Here is a 26,993-nt window from a genome sequence, read left to right as displayed (position 1 = left end):
AGCATGAGAAGCAAAAAAACCTAATTTACTTACTGATCTAAAAGTGGATCTTCTCCTTCCAAAAACATTTCTTCCTCACTGGAATCAAAACTGTACTCACTCATGGAGTCCTCATCCATTAGTTCTGTGTCACTCTCCCAGTCAATTTCTGCAATGTTCTCATCCAAATTTGTGAACTTTGACTTCGATGTAGCTTTTCCACTAGTAGTAGCCATGTTTTCGTTTTTTAGTTTTGAGAAAAGTTTGTAGAAGAGAACGAACCACTGCGTATCATTAACCACCGTGAGTCCTGTTTGCTTTCACCAGAGAATGAACACTGTTGCCCACAGCTCTAGCATGACGGTTGTTTGTAGTACAAAAGGCGTTCACATGCTGCTGGAAAGCCCAGCTCATTGGCTATCTAGCTAGATCGCTTTCAAAATGATAGGTGGTCCTTGGACCAAGACTCTGTCAATCAAGTGAACACCGCTGGTCTCATTGGTGCCTACCAGTGGCTTACCTTCATTAGGCTAATTGACGTGTTGTGTAGCCAATATGTCAGAGGTGAATGTATCAAGTTGCATTGATAAGTGTTCTGTTGTTGTGCACTATCCCCAAACAATAGCATGGTATTTTGTCCCGCTGTAATAGCTACTGTAAATTAGACACTGCGGTTAGATTAACGAACATTTAAGCTTGTTGACGATATAAGACATGTCGATGTCCCGGAAAGTTGGCTGTTGTTTAGAATGCCTTTCTAGTCACATACTGAGCAGCAGCTGTCCAGATTTCAGGACACTGATCCTGTAGAGGTTTAAAAACAGCCCATCTTGTTTCAGGACAGTCAACTGTAAAACAAAAAAAAGAGGACAATTCACTAGACTACTCAGCAGGGTGTCAGGTCAATTAAAATCAACAGGAATTAAGACAAACGAGATCATAAAAAGGTTTACAATGTGGTTGCAGAGAACGACTGTTATTCTGGGAAAGACCTCCCTTTCTAGTGCACTACTTCTGACTAGGGCCCTTAAAGCTCTGGTCAAAATAGTGCACTATAAAGCACACCATTTGGGACAGTTTCAGAACCACAACTTACCAGTATGTTGGAGTCCACGCTGCAATTCCACTGACCACAGCACTCAAACCCTGGAGAATATAAGGCAAACATTTTATTAGTGTTCTGATTGAGAAACCTTGATTTTCACAAAGCGCATCAGTGTCGTGGTCTGGAATCAGGTATTCTACAGAAAGAATCACAATTTAATGTTAGTTATAGTTTGGCTTCTGTGAGAGGATAGAAGGTTCTTAAATAGAGCCCATCAGATCAAACAGTAGCTTCACAAAATAATTATAATAATCTGACATATCCTTGTCTTTGAGGATCATCATTTACAGACAGTCACTTATGAGTCATTTACCACATCCCGAACGTCCACCCCAAAGTGCACTTACCCACTAAAGCTAGCACAATGACTGGAAGTCTTACAGGTATGTTCTAGCATGCTAGCTGATAACCATATACTTCATAGCTGTGCTAATGCTAGTTAATATTCGCTTATGAAACTACCTTTATTTTCTCTCATAATGGACACAGAAATTGTATCCACTGATTTGGTTAGTAGATTAAGGCCTCTGCCAAAATCCTGAAGTATCCCTTTAAGGTGAAGGGCTGAGAAGCGGGACACAAGCAGGAGGAAAATCACGGAGGTCCATTTGTGAACAGACAACGTGCAGGCATATAGAACCCGATATCGGTAGCGTCGTAAATGGAACCTTATTTCCAATACCGTGTAACGTACGCTAACCCCATTCTGTACAAATGTGCGTAACCGCGACATTCAAAAGAGGCTGCAAAGAAAACTAATTTGACATCAAAATCTGGGGTGTGAAATACGTTTCTATTCAAGCGTTGATTGACATGGTAATGGCTCTATAGTATTGGAGAAAAGTTGAAAAAAACGGACCCCTCCGACGCTGCATGTTCCATCGTGACGTGTCACGGCGTAACGTACAGCACGCATAAAGCAACTAATTCTGTCTTACAGCCTCTCTCCAACAGGTGTAGCACTTCCCTTACCGTTTGAAAACAAGAAAGAGACAGGATACGGGTGGATACCTAGTCATTTTTTGCATCATCACTGCAAGCTATCATGACTCAAAAGCCGCTGTTCACTTCTGAAGATCACTTTGGCACCGCCCTAAAAACCTGATTCAAATTCAACAAACCTTCAAATAGGCACATTACATATACTCTTCATAGGGTTTAATTACATTTTAAAGGCGATAAGGTGATAAGTTGGACAGGTCGAGTGAAAAAAGAAGTTTCCCCACATGACATCTCTCCTCACCATCATACCCTGACTACACCGCTAGCTTCAGATGCGCGAGTGGTGCAAAATAAATGTTGCAATCCATGTTATTCAATTATTGCACCGACAGTGCTCACGCACGTCAACGAGCGTCTATGTTGCCAAGGGCTCAAATAGCAGTCATTCCTATTTCTGACGGAGACGCGATGCAAGTCCTGCCTCTTCCATCTCCTCATTGGTTTATAGAAGCAGGGACACACGTGCCATCTCCTCATTGGTTAAACCCACGTGGGTGATTGAAAGACGAGCTGTGTTGCTGGTTGTCGTGGTAATATTATGGAAGTGTAGATGCCAATCACCATATAACTTCAAAGATGAAAAAGCCTGGAAAGAGGAGAGATGACCAGAAACGTTTCGGTTGACCGTTTTATGTGCGGATTAGTTGTCGGAGTAGAGGACCTTGTGCATTTCAGGTAAAATATCTCAATGTTTATATCCCAGGACAAATTAGCTAGAAAGTGCAAGCTAGCTAAATTGCCCTTCATGTTTAATGCTTTTCGACCTGTCCCCAAATTAATGTAATTGGTTCAGAGTTTGTTTTGATATTTTAACCTGGTGTGGTGATCGAGTCTGGTGTGGGGGCACATAATACATTTATGCACATGGTGCACGTGCTTGGGTCCGTGTCACGCAATAGGTTTAGCTTCCCCACCCGCCATTTTTAAAAAGACCCAACAGAGCTCATTGCCTTCTTGAATCATGCAGAGGTGGGCATCATGAAGGGCTCGTCATTGATTTTGTTGGAAAGGGGAGAAATTGTGCTTTACAAATGGTATTGATATTATAGTTGATCTGGAAGTATCACGTTTTTTTGGGCGCTAAAATAAGGTCAATTGTACGGACCAGCGTGACGTACAAAAGTGAGTTAGTTTAAGTTAGCTTACGTTACAACTTTTGACCAGAGCAATGTTTATTTTATTTAAGTAGGCAAGTCAGCTAAGAACAAATTCGTATTTACTATGACGGCCTACCAAAAAGACTCCTGGGGAAGGGGAGCTGGGATTTGTTTTATTTTAATATTTTGGACAAAACACAAGAGACACCACACCAAGTGATGCCAATTTAGCAATTTTGTTGCTGGATTTAGCAACTCTTCAGACTACCCTGGCAACTTAATTTTTTTCAGTCAGCACCTAGCAAGAAATGTAGCTACTTTTAAAAATGTATTTGGAACTTAAAGCAACTTCTGAAAATTGACTCAAAGCTATAATGTACGCATTTTCCCTGTCACACACTCAGTCACAACACACGTGTCTGGCTGCAAAAATGCATTGTGAGTTAGGTCACCAGCAGGCTCTCAGCTCGTGCACAGGCAGCAGCAATTTCAGCAAATTGGAAATCATTATTGGCTGACTGCAGCATCATCATCATCATTAGTACGGGTTCGACAAGCCAAATTAATATAGTTGGTCACGAATGTTTGATCTTGAACAGAACTTACATCAACCAACATGTCTCAATCAAAATTGTACAGAAAAGAGTGGGAGTCTGTACCTGAACAAACGACAAATCAATTTGAGTAACGTTATTGTATATTCTGCGTCACATCAACCTGCCTCTAGCAACTTACCCTGAAAATTAGACAGCACAAAACATGTTACCAACATGGCAGCAGCATAAAACATGGTACAAACATTATTGGGCACAGACAACGTGCAGGCATATAGAACCCGATACCGGTAGCGTCGGAAATGGAACCTTATTTCCAATACCGTTTGACGTTACTACTTTTGACCAGATCAATGTTAATCAGTAGTACACTTGAGAATACGTTGCCATTAGCGCAGCAACGACAGTCGAATCAGGGGCCAAATGCTACTCAGAATAAGGTAAGTTTCTTCTTCAAAGGCTGGTTCGGTAAGAGAGTGATGGTGCAGTCACTCCTAACTGGAAAGCTATTCTACTAGCTAACACCAACATGGCACGTGGTAAGCTAGGTGATAACAAAAACCACCAAACTAGCCAGTTGGCAAACTAACGTTTGTATCGTTTTACTGCAGCAGAGTGAGTCATTGTACCATGCATGGCAGACATTTCAGTAATATGCAGCTTACCTGAGATGCATATTCTCTACCGAGTCATCGGCATCTTGAAAGGAGTAAAATAAAGTTTACACACAGAGGAGAAACCACAACAACCCGCTCACTGGAATGAAAACCCTTGAATGACCAGATGTCGCTGTCCCTCCTCCTCCTCCTCCTTCTTCTATGGTATAATGGCGTTCGCAACAATTAAATGTGCATTCCGCCACCTACTGTGCGGGTGGATAATAAGGATCCCAAAAAAGGAAAACATTTGGGTAAAAATAAATAAAATATCATACAAACTACCAAAAAAGAAATTAACTAAATAAAATCAACCTGCTTTTCTGTAAAAACCTCCTTCTAATCAGGTCCAACACAGCCTCAGAATCCTCCTGTGAGGGCAGGACATTTCCTGGTGACAAAAGTCCTTGTAGTCCTGCTCGGCAAAATCTTCTCTGGCTTTTTTTATTATTATTTTTTAGCTATTTCACCTTTATTTAACCAGGTAGGCCAGTTGAGAACAAGTTCTCATTTACAACTGCGACCTGGCCAAGATAAAGCCAAGCAGTGTGACACAGACAACAACACAGAGTTACACATGGAATAAACAAACGTACAGTCAATAACACAATAGGGGAAAAAAGGAAGTCTATATACAGTGTGTGCAAATGGCATAAGGAGGTAAGGCAATAAATAGGCCATAGTAGCAAAGTAATTACAAATTCGCAGATTAACACTGGAGTGATAGATGGGCAGATGATGGTGTGTAAAGTCGTGATACTGGTGTGCAAAAGAGTTGCAGAAGATATAATGATATCCAGCCTCTTAGTCTTCTTGGACACTTGTCCTGTACAATTAATCACTGTGGCTATAAATACCACAAAATCCACCTTCACAATGAGTTTATCCAGATCAACCGATTTGATAGTTTGTGTGTATGCATTGAAATGTAGGCTATGCGTGCCTTTTTAAAAATGTATGTAGTTCTGTCCTTGAGCTGTTCTTGTCTATTGATGTTCTGTATTATGTCATTCTGTATTATGTTAAATGTTTCATGTGGACCCCAGGAAGAGTAGCTGCTGCTTTTGCAACAGCTAATGGGGATCCTAATAAAACACCAAATACTTTATTAAATTCAGTCACCCCACCATGGTTGGTGTTGGTATGTAACTGTTAAATTCAGTCACCCCACCATGGTTAGTGTTGGTGTATAACTGTATATTAAATTCAGTCACCTCACCATGGTTTGTGTTGGTGTGTATCTGTATATTAAATTCAGTCACCCCACCATGGTTAGTGTTGGTATGTAACTGTTCAATTCAGTCACCCCACCATGGTTAGTGTTGGTGTATAACTGTATATTAAATTCAGTCACCCCACCATGGTTAGTGTTGGTGTATAACTGTATATTAAATTCAGTCACCTCACCATGGTTTGTGTTGGTGTGTATCTGTATATTAAATTCAGTCACCCCACCATGGTTAGTGTTGGTATGTAACTGTTCAATTCAGTCACCCCACCATGGTTAGTGTTGGTGTATAACTGTATATTAAATTCAGTCATCCCACCATGGTTATTGTTGGTATATAACTGTGCAATTCAGTCACACCACCATGGTTAGTGTTGGTGTGTAACTGTATATTAAATTCAGTCATCCCACCATGGTTAGAGTTGGTATGTAACTGTTCAATTCAGTCACCCCACCATGGTTAGTATTGGTGTGTAACTGTATATTAAATTCAGTCACCCCACCATGGTTAGTGTTGGTGTGTAAATGTATATTAAATTCAGTCACCCCACCATGGTTAGTGTTGGTGTGTAAATGTATATTAAATTCAGTCACCCCACCATGGTTAGTGTTGGTGTGTAACTGTATATTAAATTCAGTCACCCCACCATGGTTAGTGTTGGTGTATAACTGTATATTAAATTCAGTCATCCCACCATGGTTATTGTTGGTATATAACTGTGCAATTCAGTCACACCACCATGGTTAGTGTTGGTGTGTAACTGTATATTAAATTCAGTCATCCCACCATGGTTAGAGTTGGTATGTAACTGTTCAATTCAGTCACCCCACCATGGTTAGTATTGGTGTGTAACTGTATATTAAATTCAGTCACCCCACCATGGTTAGTGTTGGTGTGTAAATGTATATTAAATTCAGTCACCCCACCATGGTTAGTGTTGGTGTGTAAATGTATATTAAATTCAGTCACCCCACCATGGTTAGTGTTGGTGTGTAACTGTATATTAAATTCAGTCACCCCACCATGGTTAGTGTTGGTGTATAACTGTATATTAAATTCAGTCACCCCACCATGGTTAGTGTTGGTGTATAACTGTATATTAAATTCAGTCACCCCACCATGGTTTGTGTTGGTATGTAACTGTTCAATTCAGTCACCCCACCATGGTTTGTGTTGGTGTATAACTGTATATTAAATTCAGTCACCCCACCATGGTTAGTGTTGGTGTGTAACAGTTTGACTTCATGTCTTGAAAAGGTTTTAATTTCATCACTACAGAATAATACCATAAAATACAGTTTTCCAGGGAGTTCTAGAAACCAGTTGAAGGAAAACTCCATCCAAAAACGATCTTTTGGTATTTGTTTCATTAGTCCGTTGTAACAGTCCCAAAATGTTTTGCTTGTCAACAATCAAGTTCTCAAGATATGTAACTTTCAAAATACAGAAATCCCCATATGATGCATTTTGCAAATACCAAAAGACCGTTTTTGGGTGGAATTTTTCTTGAATGAAAGCATGCATCAGTCAGGTGAAAGGTTATTTGGCACCATGTCCAATGTCAGACTAAAACCTTTTTAATGCCACAGAAAATACCATCCATCTGAGTGATAAAAGGTATTTTATAACAATAATCTTATTTTTTATATACATTATCGCATACACTAATAGTCTTAATTCCTGATCAAATGTTGCCGAACCATTTTATGGCCAAGATTATAGGACAGTTGCATTCTGCTGCACTATCCCAGTTCACCACTAGAGACATACAGGTATTCTATCCAGTGGTGTTCTGCTGCACTATCCCAGTTCACCACTAGAGACATACAGGTATTCTATCCAGTGGTGTTCTGCTGCACTATCCCAGTTCACCACTAGAAACATACAGGTATTGTATCCTACTAACTAGAAGAGGATAGATGTAGAAAAAGGTGCGCTGATTTTTTTATTTAACCTTTAACTAGGCAAAAGAACAAATTCTTATTTACAATGACGGCTACCAAATAGGCGAAAGGCGTCCTGCGGGGACGGAGCCTGGGATTCAAAATAAATACAGTACATAAAGAGAGAGCTAAGAGAACATAGCAAGGCAGCAACACAACACATCATAGTAGCAACAATACATGGTAGCAGCACAAAACATGGTACAAACATTAGTGGCCACAGACGACAGCACAAAAGGCAAGAAGGTGGAGACAATACATCACACAAAAATGGCACAATGAGGTTTGAGACGGATGGGAAGCGGGACTATCACTCGCTGGAAAATGTGCTGCATTCAATTAACTAGGTAGACCAGACCCAGCTGCTATAGAGAGCAGTTAGTAATGGCATCTTGTTGGGCACCAACTCCGCCACGGTTCGTTGGACAAATCCTTCGGGAAAATGTTTTGACATCAACACTGAAAACAAGATCTGTGGTAAATTCAGGCGTAAACCTTTTTCTGAGATCAGCTAACGGTCACACAATTGAAGCATTTGTACTGAAATTAAAAGTCCCTGCTATAATGGTCAAGTTAACAGATCTCAGAAAATGTAGAATCTCCTGAAAGCCAATTTATGCTTGCAGGAAAATATCATCGGTGCCATATGACTGGTGTGACGCAGACCAGTACTAAACGGCACGCAATATGAACTGTACAGGACGGCTTTTTTCTCCTGTTATTCACCAAAATTCTAATATAAATGCAGTCCCGGGTAAGGCTCAATCTGTATCTGGGAAACTGGCTTCAAGCGCAAACGCTCATACCTTGTAGTGAGCCCAAATTCTCTACCCCTGTGCTTCACGGCCAACAGATGGGGTTAATGGCGCTACATGGTCAAAAAACCCGATTGATACCACCGTAGGTATGGTTGAAAGAACCAAAATTCTAATATAAATGCAGTCCCGGGTAAGGCTCAATCTGTGTCTGGGAAACTGGCTTCAAGCGCAAACGCTCATACCTTGTAGTGAGCCCAAATTCTCTACCCCTGTGCTTCACGGCCAACAGATGGGGTTAATGGCGCTACATGGTCAAAAAACCCGATTGATACCACCGTAGGTATGGTTGAAAGAACCAGAGGTAACTCATTTGGGGGGTTTTCGGGACTACAAACTGGAACATTAATGTCCATGATACCGCCCGTTAAATATACCGGAATTTACTTGGATGAATGCTTCATTTAGCCACCATCTTTAGCGGTTTTGATATCAGTGTAAGCCAAGTCTGTTCCATATATTAGCTATAAAATTTTCCCACCGTATCGTTAAAGTACACTCCATGACGAAACACGCATCTCACAATAAATTCCTCCCAAAAACACAACAGCTTAAAATAATTCAGTCAACTTTCTATAGCCAGTGAACAATGTCAATCCCCGTAACATGTGCATGTTTATAACCACCTAGATTAACTACATAATGATATGAAGGAAATGTCACATTGTTCAGTATTGATTTCAGACCACATGGTTCATTCAAAATGGCCAAATTCACCAAGTCTGATTTACTACCACCAAGAACGAAAAATAGGACAAGCATTAATTTGTAGATTTATTTATACATCAAAACAGTCACTGGGTTGAATTGACTTGGCCTGGTTTTCCCCAGTTCCAACGAGACCTCCCACTTCCTTGCTGACCAAACAGGAGTGCAAGAGGGCTTGCCGGTGTACAACAGGAGAGCTAGAGGGAAAATAGGGTGAGAATTAAACCCTGGTGATACTGTAGGGACTAATACACAAGGTATGAGATGACTTGATCAGAAAGTAACCAATCAGTCAGCGTTACATCAGACTGGGGCGGTAATGATGACTCATCACGTCAGAGTATGTAGTTTATAACAAATTGCATGGGTCAGTGTGATGATCCAAGAGAAACATTCAACAGTACATTAACAACATCTTCCTAATATTGATCTGCCCCCCTTTTCCATTACAACACATATACAGTCTTGGCCAAAAGTTGAGAATGGCAATACAAAGGATTTTAATTCCTTTGGATGGGGTATGGTAGGTGCCAGGTGGACCGGTTTAGCTCAAACGAAACACTGCTGGGTTTGTCAAGAGCAACAGCCTCTTATGTGTATCAACACTGGTCCACCACCCAAAGGACATCCAGCTAACTTGACTCCAATGCCGACCCACAGTTGTGTCACGGGCCAACAGCCCTGTGGAACGCTTTCAGACACCTTGTAGACAACTGAGGCTGTTCTGAGGGCAAACTCAATATTAGGAAGGTTTAATGTCCTCTATACTCAGTGTATTATAATACTGGAACCGTAAGTCATTCCCACTACACACCTTCCCGCTCCACCAGCACAGCAACACTTTTCAGCAGCCAACGAGCGCTAAAGAGAGAACAGTTTTAAAACCAAATAATCCCAATCTTAGATTACTAGACTACATTCAGAGCATTCTGAAACCAGATCAGGATTTTAGTTCAGTCATTGCAGCCATCCAGCCAGCAGTCCAGGGTCTGGGATCAAGCCCCCACCCAGTCACCCTCCCTCCAGGCAGGCAGCCCACCTTACCCCTGCCCCAGATCAACAGGAGCAGGCTTGTCAGTGTCTGCCCAACCCACAGGAGGGCCGATGGGCAGCCAGACCTTTATCCAGCCCAGAGCACAGGACAGGATAGCCACCTGACTGGTATGGTTGAGTAGTGTGTTCATCATTTACAACATTCCAGAATGCTTAATGTGGAAGGAGAATTAAGATGCTGTCAAAAGTCACACACCTTTCCAAACACGGCAGACACTAGGACCTCAACCAGGGGGGCAGAAACCTAGAGGGAGAAAGTAGAAAAGCATGAAGTGACATTGTAAGACCTTGTAGTCAGACATGAGATCAGTCTATAGCAGTGTATTCTAATCCTGGGGACCCAAAACTGTCAACAAGTGTCCCCCCCCCCCCCAGAACTAGGCTTGGGTGGTATTTGGAAAACAGGGGTTCACCAATAACATTTACATTATTTCTATGAAGTTTATATTGATAGCTACTTATGCATTTTACAGTAGGTCCAGTCACATGGTGTTTGTTTACAAGAATGAGACCAGAGCATTGTGAGTCCCTCACTGTTGATCAGGTGATCTAATTACAGGACAGAATTCACAGCTCAACATGTTAAGTGTTAATATGCTGGGACAGCACTGCCAGTGAAACCCTGAACACCACCCTACACCTGATTACACTCAAACCCTTGATTGAATTAGGTGAATAATGCTGCGTTTACACAGGCAGACCAATTCAGATTTCCACTAATTGGTAATAGGAAAGATCTGGTGTGATTGATCCTGATCGGATTACTCAAGACTAATTAGTGAAAGATCAGAATTGAGCTGTGTCTAAACGAAGCCTTACATCTAGGTCCCCAGAACCAGGATTGTGAAACACTGCTCTAGAGTATAGATCAGTTCAGTAACCAATCAGTCAGCTTAACATCAGACTGGGGCGGTAACAGGAAATCATCACTTCTACATTATAAAGGACAGAAGTTAATGGCAACAGATCAAAGTTTATCCTACACACCTTGAGGTAGTGCAGCAACAGTTCTCCAGTGGCCAGGCTGGAACAGTTAGGACCTGGAAGGAACAGATACCAAATTAAACATTATGCACAAGTACATTAGGTACTGCAGACTATATGCAGAGCATTCTGAAATGAGATCAGGCCACGGTTCAGTCATTGTAGCCATCCAGCCAGTGGTCCAAGGTCTGGCTACAAGCTCCCCACCCAGACACCCTCCCTCCAGGCAGGCAGACCACCTTACCCCTGCCCCAAACGCTAGAAGAGCAGGCTTGTCAGTGTCTGCCCAACCCACAGGAGGACCGATGGGAAACCTGCGTTGATGCCAGCCACAGAGCACCGGACAGAAGCCAACCAACTGTCAAGAGAGAAGTTCATCACATACAGCATTCCAGAATGTTCCATGTGGTGGGTGTGAGCTGTAGTTAAGAGTCCATGGGAATTGTAGTTCCCTCAGTGATGTAAGGGAACTCCCCCCCCAATTGTACAAAATAACATGGCAAGTTATTGGCAGTGGGCGGAGCATATACACGATGGACAAATACACTATTTCTGGCGGTGTTTCATCCAAAGTTGATGGCAAATGCCATATTGTAAATGAGCTGTGTAACACCCCAAAATTCCTATAGTGGGCGAGTGTGTTCTATCCTAATTTTTCATAGGCTTACTGTAACGCAAGTCAAGACCCAAGATTAAAATTTTGAAAATTTGAAAGTTTTGGCAAAAACTTATCACCCCCTTAAAAAGTGCTTTCTGGACCGTTTTTTGAAATTCTTTCGATTTTTATGTCAATTACACATGTGTAAGAACTGTATGAAAATACTTTATTCACATTTTATTATCATAATTTTTTGTGAAATGTTTACTTGTACTTAAGGAATATGTTTTGTGCATTTGCAATCTGATTTAATATGAAGTCAAAAATGTGAATAAATTAGAAAAAACTTATCACCCCCCCCAAACCACTCAGGCCAGCACCCATTGATTTGGGGCCGTAGTATAGTGCTCCCATAGCGGGCATGGACGTCTGGATGACACCTAAAAGCATTTAAAACCGTTTTGAAAAATGACGCCTGGTAACCCAAAACATGAAACATAGAATATTTTCTGACTTTTTTTGAAAACCTCCAAATCACTCAGGCCAGCCCCCATTGATTTTTGGCCGTAGAATAGTGCTCCCAGAGCGGGTATGGAAGTCTGGATCCCCCCCTAAAAGCATTTAAGGCTCTGTGTGTCTTTAAGCACTATACTTTTTCATTCCATCCTTGCTGTGTGTGTCTGTGTGAGCTTTTCTTTGACATCTGTTTAGAGAAATGACTGATTTACAATTCATGAGGGTTGCCTAATCACACACTTAAAGTTTTGGAAAGATCTGACTTTTTTAACCCTTTGAAACAGCACCTATGACCCCATTTTAAGGCACTTCCGGTTGGCACAGGAATCGGGGTATGCTTTTACAGAATCCTGAGTTTTAAGTTTATACGTTAAGAACTGACTGATTTACACAGGGTTGAATGCACTACAGTGGGGAGAACAAGTATTTGATACACTCCCGATTTTGCAGGTTTTCCTACCTACAAAGCATGTAGAGGTCTGTAATTTTTATCATAGGTACACTTCAACTGTGAGAGACGGAATCTAAAACAAAAATCCAGAGAATCACATTGTATGATTTTTAAGTAATTAATTTGCATTTTATTGCATGACATAAGTATTTGATCACCTACCTACCAGTAAGAATTTCGGCTCTCACAGACCTGTTAGTTTTTCTTTAAGAAGCCCTCCTGTTCTCCACTCATTACCTGTATTAACTGCACCTGTTTGCAAATAAAATTGTCATTGAGGTCAAAGGGTCTGTTTTCTTGTCACTGTGCTCAGACCGAGCGAGCTACGGTCAAGCGGGGAATCTCGTTGAACTCGGCACGGCCTGGAGACTATGGTGATGTCATTTTAGTGGTGATTTCAGAATGCTATTTTGGTGCATTCATGGAAGGCGCTGTGAAATTTGGGCCTGCTCTGAAATATGTGATAGTTGGCTTCTAAAGGAGTTGGAAAAAGTGAGTTTGGAGTCAGATGGTATCAGTTTGGTGTCTGAAAATATCTAATTGACTGATGGACACTTGCTAGTTGACTTTTGTTGACACTTGCTAGTTGACTTTTGTACATTTGCAACATGTTTCAACGGGGAGGTACCATGAGGAAAAAGCGACATGATGAAATTTCACGCAACGAGCGATGGAGAGGAACCACTATCACTGCCCGGCCATCCTGAGGTCATCAGGACGTTCACTTTTGTATTTCTAAAGTATTTAAAGAATGCACGTTACATTTGCAATATGATTCAACAGTGAAAAACATCACATCATATTGCAAATGTAACGGGCATTTGCAATGTGCTTCAACAGTGAAAAACATCACATCATATAGCAAATGTAACGTGCATTCTCTTAAATACTTTAGAAATGCAAAAGTGAACGGTCTGATGACCTCAGGATGGTGTCATCACTAGGAGCCAGAGTCACCACGACTACCAAACATCAACCGTTCACTCTGTTTGCAGTCAGTTAATACTAGACTGGTTGTAGCTTGTGGCTAAAGAAGAGGCTCTGGTTAAGATACAAGGACTAGATTCATTACCCATGACAATTACCGAACGTACTCATTAACCAAAACTCAGTCTAGTTGGCATCACGGCTCCTTGTTCAGCCACAAACAGAAGAACCTACGAAGACATATGCTTCAGGTTAAAGTCTGGGTGGGGACCAGATACCAGGCAGGCACATGGAGGGGTTAGACATTACATATGTAGCCTTTATGACAGGTTACGTAGCCCTCTGCTGAAGTCAGCTATTCCTTTTCTCAACAGGAGTTCAGACGAACGAGATTCCAAAGAGAATATTCATCATGTTCAGCAGAAGGACGGGATCCCTCAAACATGTTGCGCTTAGCTAAACTGTACAAGTAAAAGTTGGCAACGCTGTGTAGATATCTATACAATAAACTTAATGAATGTTTTAACTACCACTTCCAGGTCAAGACACTGGTGTTAAAATATACATTTAGACTGGATGGATCCTTACCTGCATAGCTTAGAGCAGCCCAGAACAGCCATCTTGTTTCAGGACAGTCAACTGTAAGACAAAATGGAGGACGTGAAACTAGGCTGCAACAAGACAGTCAAGCGAGGGTTCTTTACTCTGCAGGGTGTCAGGTCATTTATCATCAACAGGAAGTCAGACAAACGAGATTCCAAAAGGTTTATCATGTGGTTGCAGAGAACGATTGTTATTCTGGGAAAGACCTCCCTTTCTAGTGCACTACTTCTGACTAGGGCCCATAAAGCTCTGGTCAAATGTAGTGTACTATAGAGGGCACCATTTAGGACAGTTTCAGAACCACAACTTACCAGTATGTTGGAGTCCACGCTGCAATTCCACTGACCACAGCACTCAAACTTTAAAGAACAAAAGGTAAACATTTGATTAGTGTGATGATTGAGAAATCGAAGTTCATCATCATTGGGACTGTAGCACGTCCCGGTAGCCATCTTGTACAGTTGGCACTATAAAGGGAAGTGGGGTACTAGTGTCTTAACATTTCACCAACCTGGATTTTCACAAAGCGCATCAGTCTCGTGGTCTGAATGCTGAAGAAGGAATCACAAAATAAATGTTAGTTTTTGCCTGGCTTCTATGAGAACATAGAAAGTTCTTAAATAGAGCCCATCAGAATAAACAGTAGCTTCACAAAATAATCAGACATATGCTTGTCAATAGATCATCATATAAAGCCCGGAAGTAGTGACCATATAGAAATGGTGCCATTAGAACTGTCCTGAACACCAGTGAATAAACTCAAATGGAACTCACCAGCACACATTCCTATTCCAGAATGGAACTCCAAGTGGAGATTCTGTTCAGATGCCTTGAAGTCAGGAAGTCATGTCACAAGTAATGCAGACCTGAGCAAAGAACACATCCATGTTAGTGACTTACTAGTCTGTATATTACTACAAGAGGCTGTGGAACACAGGACAAGGAGGCCATCAGATCAAAGTTAGCATCACCAAAAATCAGATATATGCTTGTCATTGAGGATCATCATTTACAGCCAGTCACGTGTGAGTCAGTTACCACCTGAAAGTCCACCCCAAAGGGCACTTCCCTATTTAGTTGAAAATCCATGACAGTTTTCCAAGTGCACACAAAAGATACTTAGGGATTTAGGGCACAGGACCCTTTATCTACTTCCCCAGCCAGATAAAGTCATGGATACATATGTTATGTCAGAGTCAAACTGAGGTAAATTTAATGTAGTTTAGCAAGCCAATGCTAACTAAAGCTAGCATAACGACTGGAAGTCTACAGGTATGTTCTAGTATGTTAGCTGATAACCATATTCTTAATAGCTGCGCTAATGCTAGTTAATATTCACTTACAAATCTACCTTTACACTGAAATTGTATCCATTTACTTGGGAATTAGATAAAGGACCCTGGCGAATCTCTTAAAGGCGAAGGGCTGACAAGTTGAACACATCTAATGATCCTGGTGGTAAGTCAATGCACTCACGTGTCAGTCTGCTGGACTTCCCTGGCATCTGTCCTGCATTTCTGTTGATCAGGGGGAAAGTTAGGGAGGTCCCTTCATGAACAGGCAACACGCAGGCATATAGAACATTGATATCATTGACATTGATATCGTCGCAAATGGAAACTTATTTCCAATACAGTCGACTACTTCTGACCAGATCAACGTTAATAAGTAGTACACTATTGAGAATAGGGTGTCATTAGCGCAGCAACGACAGTCGAATCAGGGGCCAACTGCTACTCAGAATCTGGTAAAGAAGTTCCTTCTTCAAAGACTGATTCGGTAAGAGAGAGTTCATTTTATCATCACCGTAGCAGAGACTGTTGGTGTTTCATTTACTGGAGAGTGAGACCAAATCATGGACACTGGACAGAGTGGAATCAAGTATAGCAAAAGGCAGTTTATTAAAGTCAAAGATATCTTGCCTTTCAGTTTAATGTGACACGGACCTTGTCATATGACTCTTTAGGAGTCAGCTGAAAAAAGGACCTAACCAGAGCTTACAGCAGTTTTTATACATGGAACAATGTAGGTGGAGTCTCTTCGTGTTGATCTTCTGACTGGTCCTGAAGAGTTGGAGGCGGGTCTGCTCTGGCCATAACAGTAGCCCATTGGTGCACAGCAGATTCCTCTGCTCTTGGCACCCGACCAGTAGAGAGGGGAGTGAGGTGTGTGTGTGTCATGAGATAAGGGGAACTGTAACTGGCCGTTATTGTCTGGGGCTAGGTATATGAATATATGTATATATGACAAGACCTAACGTTGGGTTTATAACGACTGATGGTCCGGTCACTAACTGGCAAGCTAGCATACTAGCTAACATGGCACGTGGTTAGCTAGTTGCTAAGTAAAACCACCACGTAAGCAGGCATATAAGTAATATGTTGCTTACCAGAGCAGCACATTCGAGTCGTCGGCATCTTGAAAGGAGAAAATAATATAAAGTCAACACCAATTGTAGTTACAACCCCGGTAGCTAGCCAGCCATTAAATAATGTAGGTTCTCATGTGACCTAGCTAGATGCGGACACGTGTTCTGCGAACGCAGCATTTCGAAACACCTTTTTTGTTAAAAATCAAATAAATTTGCAGGTCTCTCATCAGAAATACTAAAGTACAATCAGGTATTCAGAACAGGTCTGTGTAAATTCTCATCATCGAAAGACGTTGCAATGCTAACAGCCAGATATCGGCCTGAACATGAAATAAACAAATCAGAACAAAACATGTTTGATACTAGAAGTCCATAATTTGTCTAGGGTAAATTCTAAAGATCAGTGGAGGAGTTGAAACAAAAGGATGGCTTTAGATTGAATGCTAAAAAAAATTCTAATGGGGAGCACGTGATGCCGCGGAGCTGAGCAGACGTTGACAAACCGAGCTCTTCAAAGTTATTCTATTATTACCTAAATAACAACGTTGAAACAATATTCTAACATCGGCTGATCTATTGTCAAGTACTTACCTTCCCAAAGAGCCATGGACCGCCGAAAGAGAGGCAAGAAGGACGACCAAAACGTCGTTGATTCCCAAGATAACGATAACGCTAGCAAGATTAGCATTAGCCCTCATAACTCAAACGACAGTTCCAGACTGTTGCTCTCGGCCTCTTGCGAGCCTGCCGACATGCTGGCTACTCTCCTCCGGGAAATTCAGGACGGTAACAAAGGTCTTTCTATGAAAATCGATAAGAGAACGGCTGAACTCCATTCTTCCATTGACGACCTGAAATCCTCCATGAATGATCTCCTTTTGAGAACGACTGAGGCAGAGTTGCGCATTAGCACGGTTGAAGACACCATCGCTCGACATGACCAGGTCTTGATACAACTGCAAAAGGACAATGCCTACCTCAAAAACAAGGTAGATCAGATGGAGAACCAGAGCAGACGTAGTAATATCCGTGTGGTGGGATTGAAAGAGGACAGCGAGGGCCGTGACCCGGTCCGTTTCTTCACTCAATGGATCCCGGATGTCCTAGGCACAATCAACTTCACCAAGTCACTGGAAATCGAACGCGCCCACAGAACATCAGCGCCGAAACCCCGGCCAGATGAGCCCCCACGGGCCGTCCTGATCAGGTTCCTCCGTTTCCAAGACAGAGAGAAGGTACTGCAACTCGCAAGAGCCAAAGGGGACATAACCATTGATGGCAAGAGGGTCAGCCTTTTCCCGGATATGAGCGCGGATCTCGCAAGACGTCGCAAGCAGTTCAGACCTGCCGCCAAAGCACTGAAGGAGAAGAACATCATCGGCTACCTCATCCACCCTGCGCGGATGAAAGTTCAGTACAAAGGCCGAAGCCATCTCTTCAACACGCCGGGAGAAGTGTACACTTTTCTCAAAGAACTGAGCAACGTCTGAGCCAGGACGGTCTCTTTGGGGGAGAAGATGCAGTTTGTTTGTTTTCTCTTATCCGGACTGAACCGCTGATATCCTCCGGTCGCTATAATTGATTTGTACATTTTCAACTAACCGTATCTTTCCGGGGTGAGTTCTATTACATTTACAGGAGAGTATATTTTGGTTTAGTACATATCACTGGGCGAAGCAAATAAGTGGGTTTAGGCCCACTGCTTTCCCCCTCATTTATGTTAATCTTTCGAAAAGAGACTCAAGCAGCCCTTACCGTGGGCAGTAAATATTCAGCCATAAATATCTATTCACAACGTTTGTTTTCAATTTAGAGAGCTCGCAGGTTTTAGTTTACGCCAAGGTTTAGCTAGTAAGAGCAAGATGGAAAGCGAGCAGCAACGTATCTCTACAAGTGTATTCATGTTTGATTGTTGGGATTGTGGTTTTAGTCTAACAATCGGGGTGGGTGGGATTCTTTATTTTTTTCCCCTTTTTTCTATGTTTATTGTTTCCTTCCTAAAGAGACACATAGGTCACTTCTGTGTTCAAACCAAAGTTGAACCATTTCCTAACTATCTACATATGATAGATTTCCATTCAGTTACATATTTGAAACCCTACTATGCTTAATCCACTAAAATATGTCACATTCAACGTAAAAGGTCTTAACAGCCCGATTAAAAGGAAGAGAGTCTATACATACCTTAAGAAATTAAAGGCTGACATTGTGTTTTTACAAGAAACACATCTTACAGCCAGTGAACACAAGAAATTGAAGAGGGAATGGGTAGGACAAGTTTTTGCGTCCTCTTTTAACTCCAAAGCAAGAGGAACTGCAATTTTGATAAGTAGACACATCCCCTTCTGCGTCAGCAACACCATCTCTGATCCCTCTGGCAGGTTTGTTTTGGTGCAGGGGCATATGTTTTCAGAGTCTTGGACCCTATTGAATATCTATGCTCCTAACTTCGATGACCATATGTTTATTCAGAATGTCTTCCTTCAGGTCGCTCAAGCACCACCAGGATGGTTACTGGTTGGAGGAGATTTTAATTTTTGTTTAGATACAGTTCTTGATAGGTCCTCTGATAAACCCTCACTTCTTACCAAAGCCAGCAAGCTCACCATGTCATTCATGAAAGATCTCAATTTACTAGACATCTGGAGACAGTTGCACCCACAGGATAGGGACTACTCTTTTTATTCACACCCACACAAGACACACACACGCATAGATAACTTTTTAATATCGACACAACTGTTTCATAGAGTGTTAGATGTCGAGTATCTCCCCAGATTGCTTAGTGACCATTCTCCCCTGGTATTATCAATCTCCATTCCTACCAAGGTAAATGGAGCATAGAGCATAGAGAGCATAGATGGAGACTAAATTCTACACTCCTAAAGCAACCTGAATTTTGTGCATTCATCAAAGAGCAGATCAATATTTTCACTTTGACAAACAAACCCTCCGCTCCTGACAGTTTCATTCTTTGGGACACATTGAAGGCCTATCTGAGGGGACAGATCATTTCCTACACTAAAGGGCTGAAGAGAAAACACGGTGCGGAACTGAGTGCCCTTGAATCTGAAATCTCAGAGCTAGAGAAAACCTACCAAAGAGGCCCAACTAAAGATCTATACAGGCTTTTGGTAAATAAAAAACTGAAATATAATATTCTGAACACATATCAAGCTGAGAGGGCCATCACTAAATCAAAACAGCGTTATTACGAGCTTGGAGAGAAAGCACACAAAGTATTGGCATGGCAACTGAAAGCAGAGGAAAGTAAGAGGACAATTAATGCTATAGAAACTCTTACTAATGAGATATCTTTCGACCCTACTGAAATTAATCATACTTTTAAGAAATACTATGAAGACCTCTACACTTCCCAATCAAGTGATGATCTATCAGAGATCGACTCCTTTCTCTCCTCTCTCAACCTCCCATGCCTGTCAGGGGAAGACAGCGAGCGCCTGAGTGAACACTTCTCAGTTCCTGAATTGTTGGAGGCCATTAAATCCTTACCTTCTAATAAATCTCCTGGGGAGGATGGCTTCCCTCCAGAGTTCTATAAAGAATTTAGGGAGCTGTTGGTCCCCTACCTTATGGAGGTACTTAAAAAAGCCAGGGAAGACAACTGCTTTCCAGAGTCTTTCTCTCAAGCAGTGATTACTGTAATCCACAAGAAAGGGAAAAATTCACTAAAGTGCGCCTCATATAGACCAATCTCTCTCCTTAACACAGATTGTAAACTGGTCACCAAGATGCTATCTAAGAGACTGGAGTCATGTCTTCCCCTGTTGGTCAACCCAGATCAGACTGGCTTCATAATTAATAGATTGTCCTCCAATAATCTCAGAAGGTTCTTTGATATAATTCACCTTGCTAACAAAAACAAAATACCTAGTGTCGCAGTCTCCCTCGACGCTGAAAAGGCCTTTGATAGGGTTGAATGGCCATACCTCTTTCGCGTCTTGGAAAAGTTTGGTTTAGGTACCGGGTTTGTAAATTTGATAAAATCACTCTACAAATCTCCTAAAGCTAGGATTGCTACCAATGTGATTACTTCCTCCTCTTTCCCTCTCTATAGGGGGAACAGACAAGGTTGCCCAATTAGCCCCCACCTCTTTGCCCTCGCCATCGAACCGTTGGCTGAGGCTATTAGAACGTGCCCTGACATACATGGCTTTGTGGGCCCCCATACCCATAAATTATCACTCTTTGCGGACGACCTTATCTTATTTCTAACAAACCCAGAACACTCCCTCTCTCACTTGCAGATCCTACTACAGTGTTATAGTTCTTTCTCTGGATATAAGGTCAATTTAGATAAAAGCGAAATCTTACCGTTGTCTGTCTTTGACCATCATACCATCAAGCACAAGTTTCCTTTTAGATGGTCGCCTATGGGCTTCACATATTTGGGCATAATGGTGGATGGTAACCTGAACAACCTCTATAAACTCAATCTGGCCAATTTGTTGCAAAAGGTGGAGGGTGACCTTTGTAAATGGATGGACTTACCTCTCACTCTACTGGGTAGAATCAATGTAATTAAAATGAATGTCCTGCCCAGATTTCTATATCTGTTTCAATCTCTCCCTATCCCTGTTCCCGCAGCATTCTTTTCCTCTCTCGACAAGATAACCAGACGGTTTATCTGGCACGGCAAAACCCCTAGGGTTGGCCTGGATAAACTGACCCTGGATTACAGTCAAGGGGGCTTAAACCTCCCCAATTTTAGAATGTACTACTGGGCAGCACAGTCTAGGTTTCTGGCTCAGAGGTTTGACAAGGGTCCCTCTCCCTCATGGTTGAACATTGAAAAGCTTGAGGTAAATGATGACACTGGGGCAGAATTGTTTTACAAATGGGACAGAAAATCTATAAAAACCATCACAGACAACCCTTTAATCATACATTCTGTCCTGGCATGGTGCAAACTGCATGAGCTGTTCGGACGAGGGGGATTCCTTTCCCCTAAAACCCCTTTATGGAACAATAGATTGATTCCTATGTTTTTCCAGAATAGTAACTTTAGACCATGGTCTGATAAGGGGATCACTCTTCTGGAACATTGTTACGAGGAGGGAGTTCTTATGTCTTTTGATCAGCTGAAACAGAAATACCACTTGCCAAACAGGGACTTCTTTAGCTACCTACAACTACGAAACTTTATTAGGGTGTCTCTCAAGGGACAATGGAACCTACCTAAGATGTCACCTATTGAACAACTCTGCCACGCAGACCAACCACTGTTCAAGACCATTTCCCGTGTTTACGATGCTCTTATGTCAGGACTAACACTGCCTGGGCTAGATAAACCCCGACTTAGATGGGAAAAAGATCTGGGTATTGATCTTGATGAGGGTCTATGGAGTGACCTATGCAGGGATGGTGTTACATCCACATTGAACTCCAGATACAGACTGATCCAGTTTAATTTCCTCCATCAGCTCTATATCACCCCATCTAGACTGCACAAGTTCAACCCTGATATCTCCTCCCTATGTTTTAGATGTGGCTCAGATGAAGGAACATTCCTCCATTCCACTTGGCAGTGTTCAAAACTACACGGTTTCTGGCAGGGGGTATGCGATACTATATCCTCAATTCATGGGGTTGCATTCCCTTTAGACCCGGAGGTTTGTCTACTGGGCAACTTCACTAACACCAATCTTAGGCAAAGCCATACTATAAAGCTAACAGAAATATTGCTAGCGATTGCCAAGAAATGTATCGCCTTGAAAGGGAAATTGGATTCCCCCCTGCCAGTTGCAATGTGGCTATCAGAAGTTAATAGTTGTATCCCACTGGAGAAAATTACTTACCGCTTGAGGAATAAGTTAAATACATTTTACAGAATTTGGCAACCTTTTATTGACTATATGGAGAATCTCCCCCCACATCACATTGAATGAATCTCTATATTATCCTTATATAATGTTTCACACGTAACGTATAATATGTAGCCTACGGCAGGTGACCATATGATCCAATGTCTCATTATAATTTTTATTTATTTATTGTATGTCTGTATATATAATTATAATTTGTTTTCTTTTTTCTTTGTTTGTTATGCTCATCTGTTATTGTCACTTTGTCCTATTGTTGTCTAATATCTTTTCACGTTTGTCTTGAATGTTGTTAATTGGAAAATGCAAAAATAAAATATTCAAAAAATAAAATAATAATAATTCTAATAAATTTGCAAGTCTCTCATCAAAAATACTAAAGTACAATCAGGTATTCAGAACAGGTCTGTGTAAATTCTCATCATCGAAAGACGTTGCAATGCTAACAGCCAGATATCGGCCTGAACATGAAATAAACAAATCAGAACAAAACATATTTGATACTAGAAGTCCATAATTTGTCTAGGGTAAATTCTAAAGATCAGTGGAAGAGTTGAAACAAAAGGATGGCTTTAGATTGAATGCCAAAGTGGCGACTAGCTAAGTTACCGGTAGGTGCTTTCGCCGCATTCCGCTCAGTGTTGCCAACTAATTTCCAGAGGAAGTTCATTTGTTGCTAAATGACGTTGTGATGTCATTGCGTGATGCCGTCATTACATAATAACGTAAAACTTTGTCATTACGTAGACTCTAATTGAACACTTATTCTGTCATTGTTATATAGTGAAGTGTTCTGGACTGATGTAAAACTATATCTTGGCCTCAAATTGCATACAACCATTGAAATTTCTAAGTTTGACATATTATTTTACTACACTGATTCCACAATTGAATGTGAATATGTCATAAATCTCTTTATTTTATTTGGAACATTTTTCATACACAAATCAAAATTTATGAAGAAAAAGGCCCTTTTCTTATTTTTTTTAATCTGATTTGGAAAACTATTTAGAGTCTTTGAAACGTATACAAAACAAAATGTCCAAAAAATGTATTCGCTATATGTCTGTATTTGAATTGATATAATGTGGATTAGTTTTTTTTTTTATTTTTTTCTCATTTCTTTGTGGAATCCCTCTGGCTGTTATGTTTATGTTTTGCATGTTACTGTTAATAAAAATAAAAGTGAAAAAATATATATAAATAATCTCGGCGAAAAATATGATTTGACATTTGTTAGTTTCGATTTGTTTGTTTATTATCATATACTTTTATTTGTAAAAGTAATATAAACACAACACATTTTATATTATCACATTTTTATTTTTAAACACAACACATTGAATTATTGAACAATTACACATTATTGAACAATTTTATTTATTTTCTTTTTAACTAGTAAACCTACACATTCTGAACAATCATAGTTTTAAGCAGTGTATTGGTAGTTAGTTAACATGCTACCTAACTGATCAACAATTATAGGTACAGGCAAATAACAAGGTATATATGCTATCTTATTGAATAAGCAACTTAAATCAAATAATGATGTATGTGCTAGGCATCTCTCTCCATCTCTCTCCAGATTGTAAGTTCTGTTCAAGATCTCGTCGAACACATACTACTGCTGCTGCAGTCAGCCAACAATGATTTGCAATTTGCTGAAATTGCTGCTGGCCTGCTGCTGACGTCACTCACAATGCACTTTTGCAGCCAGGCACGTGTGTTGTGACAGAGAAAATCGGTTTTGTGTCATTTAGAGGGAAAATATGTGCGTTTGAGTCATTTTTCAAAAGTTGCCACAAGTTCCAAATACATTTTTAAAAGTAGCTACATTTGTTGCTAGGTGCTGTTTGGAAAAAAAGTTGCTAAATATAGCAACAAAATTGCTAAGTTGGCATCACTGCCTGAGGGTGTCTAGACCGCTGTCTGTCTGTCTGTCTGTCTGTCTCTCTCTCTTCTTCTATGGTATAATGGCATCCACAACAATTAAATGTGCATTCCGCCACCTACATTTACATTTACATTTAAGTCATTTAGCAGACGCTCTTATCCAGAGCGACTTACAAATTGGTACTGTGTGGGTGGATAATAAGGATCCCCAAAAATAACTTATGGGTAAAAATAAATCAAATATCACACAAACTACCAAAAAAGAAATGAACTAAACAAAATCAACCTGCTTTTCTGTAAAAACCTCATTCTAATCAGGTCCAACACAGCCTCAGAATCCTCCTGTGAGGGCAGGACATTTCCTAGTGACAAAAGTCTTGTAGTGCTTCTGCTGTGAAGTCTTGGAGCCCCAAAAACCTCTCGGCTGCAGCAGATATTGGTACAAAGGCTGTGAAGTATGTGTAGTTAATCAATATCAAAGGTGGTAGCTCCGCTCACCGGTGAAGTGGAGCAGAGCATGCTGGGCAATCTCCAGCTCAGAGAAGATCAGCTGGAAGAACACTCCACCATGGTTAGTGTTGGTGTGTAACTGTTAAATTGAGTAATCCCACCATGGTTAGTGTTGGTGTGTAACTGTTAAATTCAGTAATCCCACCATGGTTAGTGTTGGTGTGTAACTGTTAAATTCAGTCACCCCACCATTGTTAGTGTTGGTGTGTAACTGTTAAATTGAGTAATCCCACCATGGTTAGTGTTGGTGTGTAACTGTATTTTAAGTTCAGTTAGCCCACCATGGTTAGTGTTGGTGTATAACTGTATATTAAATTCAGTCACCCCACCATGGTTAGTGTATAACTGTATTAAATTCAGTCACCCCACCATGGTTAGTGTTGGTGTATAACTGTATATTAAATTCAGTCACTCCACCATGGTTAGTGTTGGTGTATAACTGTATATTAAATTCAGTCACTCCACCATGGTTAGTGTTGGGTGTATAACTGTATATTAAATTCAGTTACCCCACCATGGTTAGTGTTGGTGTGTAACTGTTAAATTCAGTCACCCCACCATGGTTAGTGTTGGTGTATAACTGTATATTAAATTCAGTTACCCCACCATGGTTAGTGTTGGGTGTATAACTGTATATTAAATTCAGTCACTCCACCATGGTTAGTGTTGGGTGTATAACTGTATATTAAATTCAGTTACCCCACCATGGTTAGTGTTGGTGTGTAACTGTTAAATTCAGTCACCCCACCATGGTTAGTGTTGGTGTATAACTGTATATTAAATTCAGTTACCCCACCATGGTTAGTGTTGGGTGTATAACTGTATATTAAATTCAGTCACCCCACCATGGTTAGTGTTGGTGTGTAACTGTATATTAAATTCAGTCACTCCACCATGGTTAGTGTTGGTGTGTAACTGTATATTAAATTCAGTCACCCCACCATGGTTAGTGTTGGTGTGTAACTGTATATTAAATTCAGTCACCCCACCATGGTTAGTGTTGGTGTATAACTATATTAAATTCAGTCACCCCACCATGGTTAGTGTTGGTGTGTAACTGTTAAATTCAGTCACCCCACCCTGGTTAGTGTTGGTGTATAACTGTATATTAAATTCAGTCACCCCACCATGGTTAGTGTTGGTGTGTAACTGTATATTAAATTCAGTCACCCCACCATGGTTAGTGTTGGTGTATAACTATATTAAATTCAGTCACCCCACCATGGTTAGTGTTGGTGTATAACTATATTAAATTCAGTCACCCCACCCTGGTTAGTGTTGGTGTATAACTGTATATTAAATTCAGTCACCCCACCATGGTTAGTGTTGGTGTATAACTATATTAAATTCAGTCACCCCACCATGGTTAGTGTTGGTGTATAACTATATTAAATTCAGTCACCCCACCATGGTTAGTGTTGGTGTATAACTATATTAAATTCAGTCACCCCACCATGGTTAGTGTTGGTGTATAACTATATTAAATTCAGTCACCCCACCATGGTTAGTGTTGGTGTGTAACTGTATATTAAATTCAGTCACCCCACCATGGTTAGTGTTGGTGTATAACTGTATATTAAATTCAGTCACCCCACCATGGTTTGTGTTGGTGTATAACTGTATATTAAATTCAGTCACCCCACCATGGTTAGTTTTGGTGTATAACTGTATATTAAATTCAGTCACCCCACCATGGTTAGTGTTGGTGTATAACTGTATATTAAATTCAGTCACCCCACCATGGTTTGTGTTGGTGTATAACTGTATATTAAATTCAGTCCCCCCACCATGGTTAGTTTTGGTGTATAACTGTATATTAAATTCAGTCACCCCACCATGGTTTGTGTTGGTGTATAACTGTATATTAAATTCAGTCACCCCACCATGGTTAGTGTTGGTGTGTAACTGTTAAATTCAGTAATCCCACCATGGTTAGTGTTGGTGTGTAACTGTTAAATTCAGTCACCCCACCATGGTTAGTGTTGGTGTATAACTGTATATTAAATTCAGTCACCCCACCATGGTTAGTGTATAACTGTATTAAATTCAGTCACCCCACCATGGTTAGTGTTGGTGTATAACTGTATATTAAATTCAGTCACTCCACCATGGTTAGTGTTGGTGTATAACTGTATATTAAATTCAGTCACTCCACC

General features: G+C 40.9%; 2 protein-coding genes, 2 non-coding genes and 1 pseudogene across 12 annotated transcripts in view; all 5 read right to left on the bottom strand.

Annotated features, from left to right (window-relative positions):
- Nucleotides 1-23,253, bottom strand: part of LOC139561433 (piggyBac transposable element-derived protein 4-like) — a 68,296-nt gene extending 45,043 nt beyond the window's left edge. For 3 of the 5 annotated variants that reach the window (XM_071378519.1, XM_071378518.1, XM_071378520.1), the window contains exons 1-6: nucleotides 23,044-23,248; nucleotides 16,610-16,637; nucleotides 15,697-15,737; nucleotides 14,995-15,086; nucleotides 14,732-14,771; nucleotides 1,076-1,125 (exon numbers count right to left, since the gene is read on the bottom strand). Coding sequence is in view for 2 of the 5 variants with exons in the window: in XM_071378521.1 (XP_071234622.1) it covers nucleotides 34-215 (182 nt within the window). In the remaining 3 variants the exon portion in view is untranslated. Of the gene's footprint in view, nucleotides 1-33; nucleotides 828-1,075; nucleotides 1,126-4,402; nucleotides 4,544-14,731; nucleotides 14,772-14,994; nucleotides 15,087-15,696; nucleotides 15,738-16,609; nucleotides 16,638-23,043 lie in introns of those variants that run through there. The other 2 variants (XM_071378521.1, XM_071378522.1) reach the window with 2 other exon arrangements.
- The window catches only part of LOC139561450 (coagulation factor V-like), a 60,181-nt gene continuing 42,329 nt past the window's right edge, over nucleotides 9,142-26,993 (bottom strand). For 3 of the 5 annotated variants that reach the window (XM_071378566.1, XM_071378560.1, XM_071378564.1), the window contains one exon: nucleotides 9,142-9,285. In XM_071378566.1, coding sequence (XP_071234667.1) covers nucleotides 9,175-9,285 — 111 coding nt within the window. In that variant the 3' untranslated portion in view covers nucleotides 9,142-9,174. Of the gene's footprint in view, nucleotides 9,286-9,902; nucleotides 9,950-10,337; nucleotides 10,386-26,993 lie in introns of all 5 variants that reach the window. The other 2 variants (XM_071378557.1, XM_071378556.1) reach the window with 1 other exon arrangement.
- On the bottom strand, nucleotides 9,356-9,429 carry LOC139561953 (small nucleolar RNA SNORD31). Its single transcript, XR_011672272.1, has one exon. It is a non-coding gene; the product is annotated as a small nucleolar RNA SNORD31 (small nucleolar RNA).
- Nucleotides 11,009-11,078, bottom strand: LOC139561960 (small nucleolar RNA SNORD31; annotated as a pseudogene).
- On the bottom strand, nucleotides 13,964-14,035 carry LOC139561949 (small nucleolar RNA SNORD30). The gene has a single exon (XR_011672268.1). It is a non-coding gene; the product is annotated as a small nucleolar RNA SNORD30 (small nucleolar RNA).

This window comes from Salvelinus alpinus, chromosome 31, assembly GCF_045679555.1.
Source record: "Salvelinus alpinus chromosome 31, SLU_Salpinus.1, whole genome shotgun sequence".
Taxonomy (NCBI): domain Eukaryota; kingdom Metazoa; phylum Chordata; class Actinopteri; order Salmoniformes; family Salmonidae; genus Salvelinus; species Salvelinus alpinus.
The sequence above is the reverse complement of the archived record's forward strand: the minus strand, read 5'-3'. Positions and strand labels throughout refer to the sequence as shown.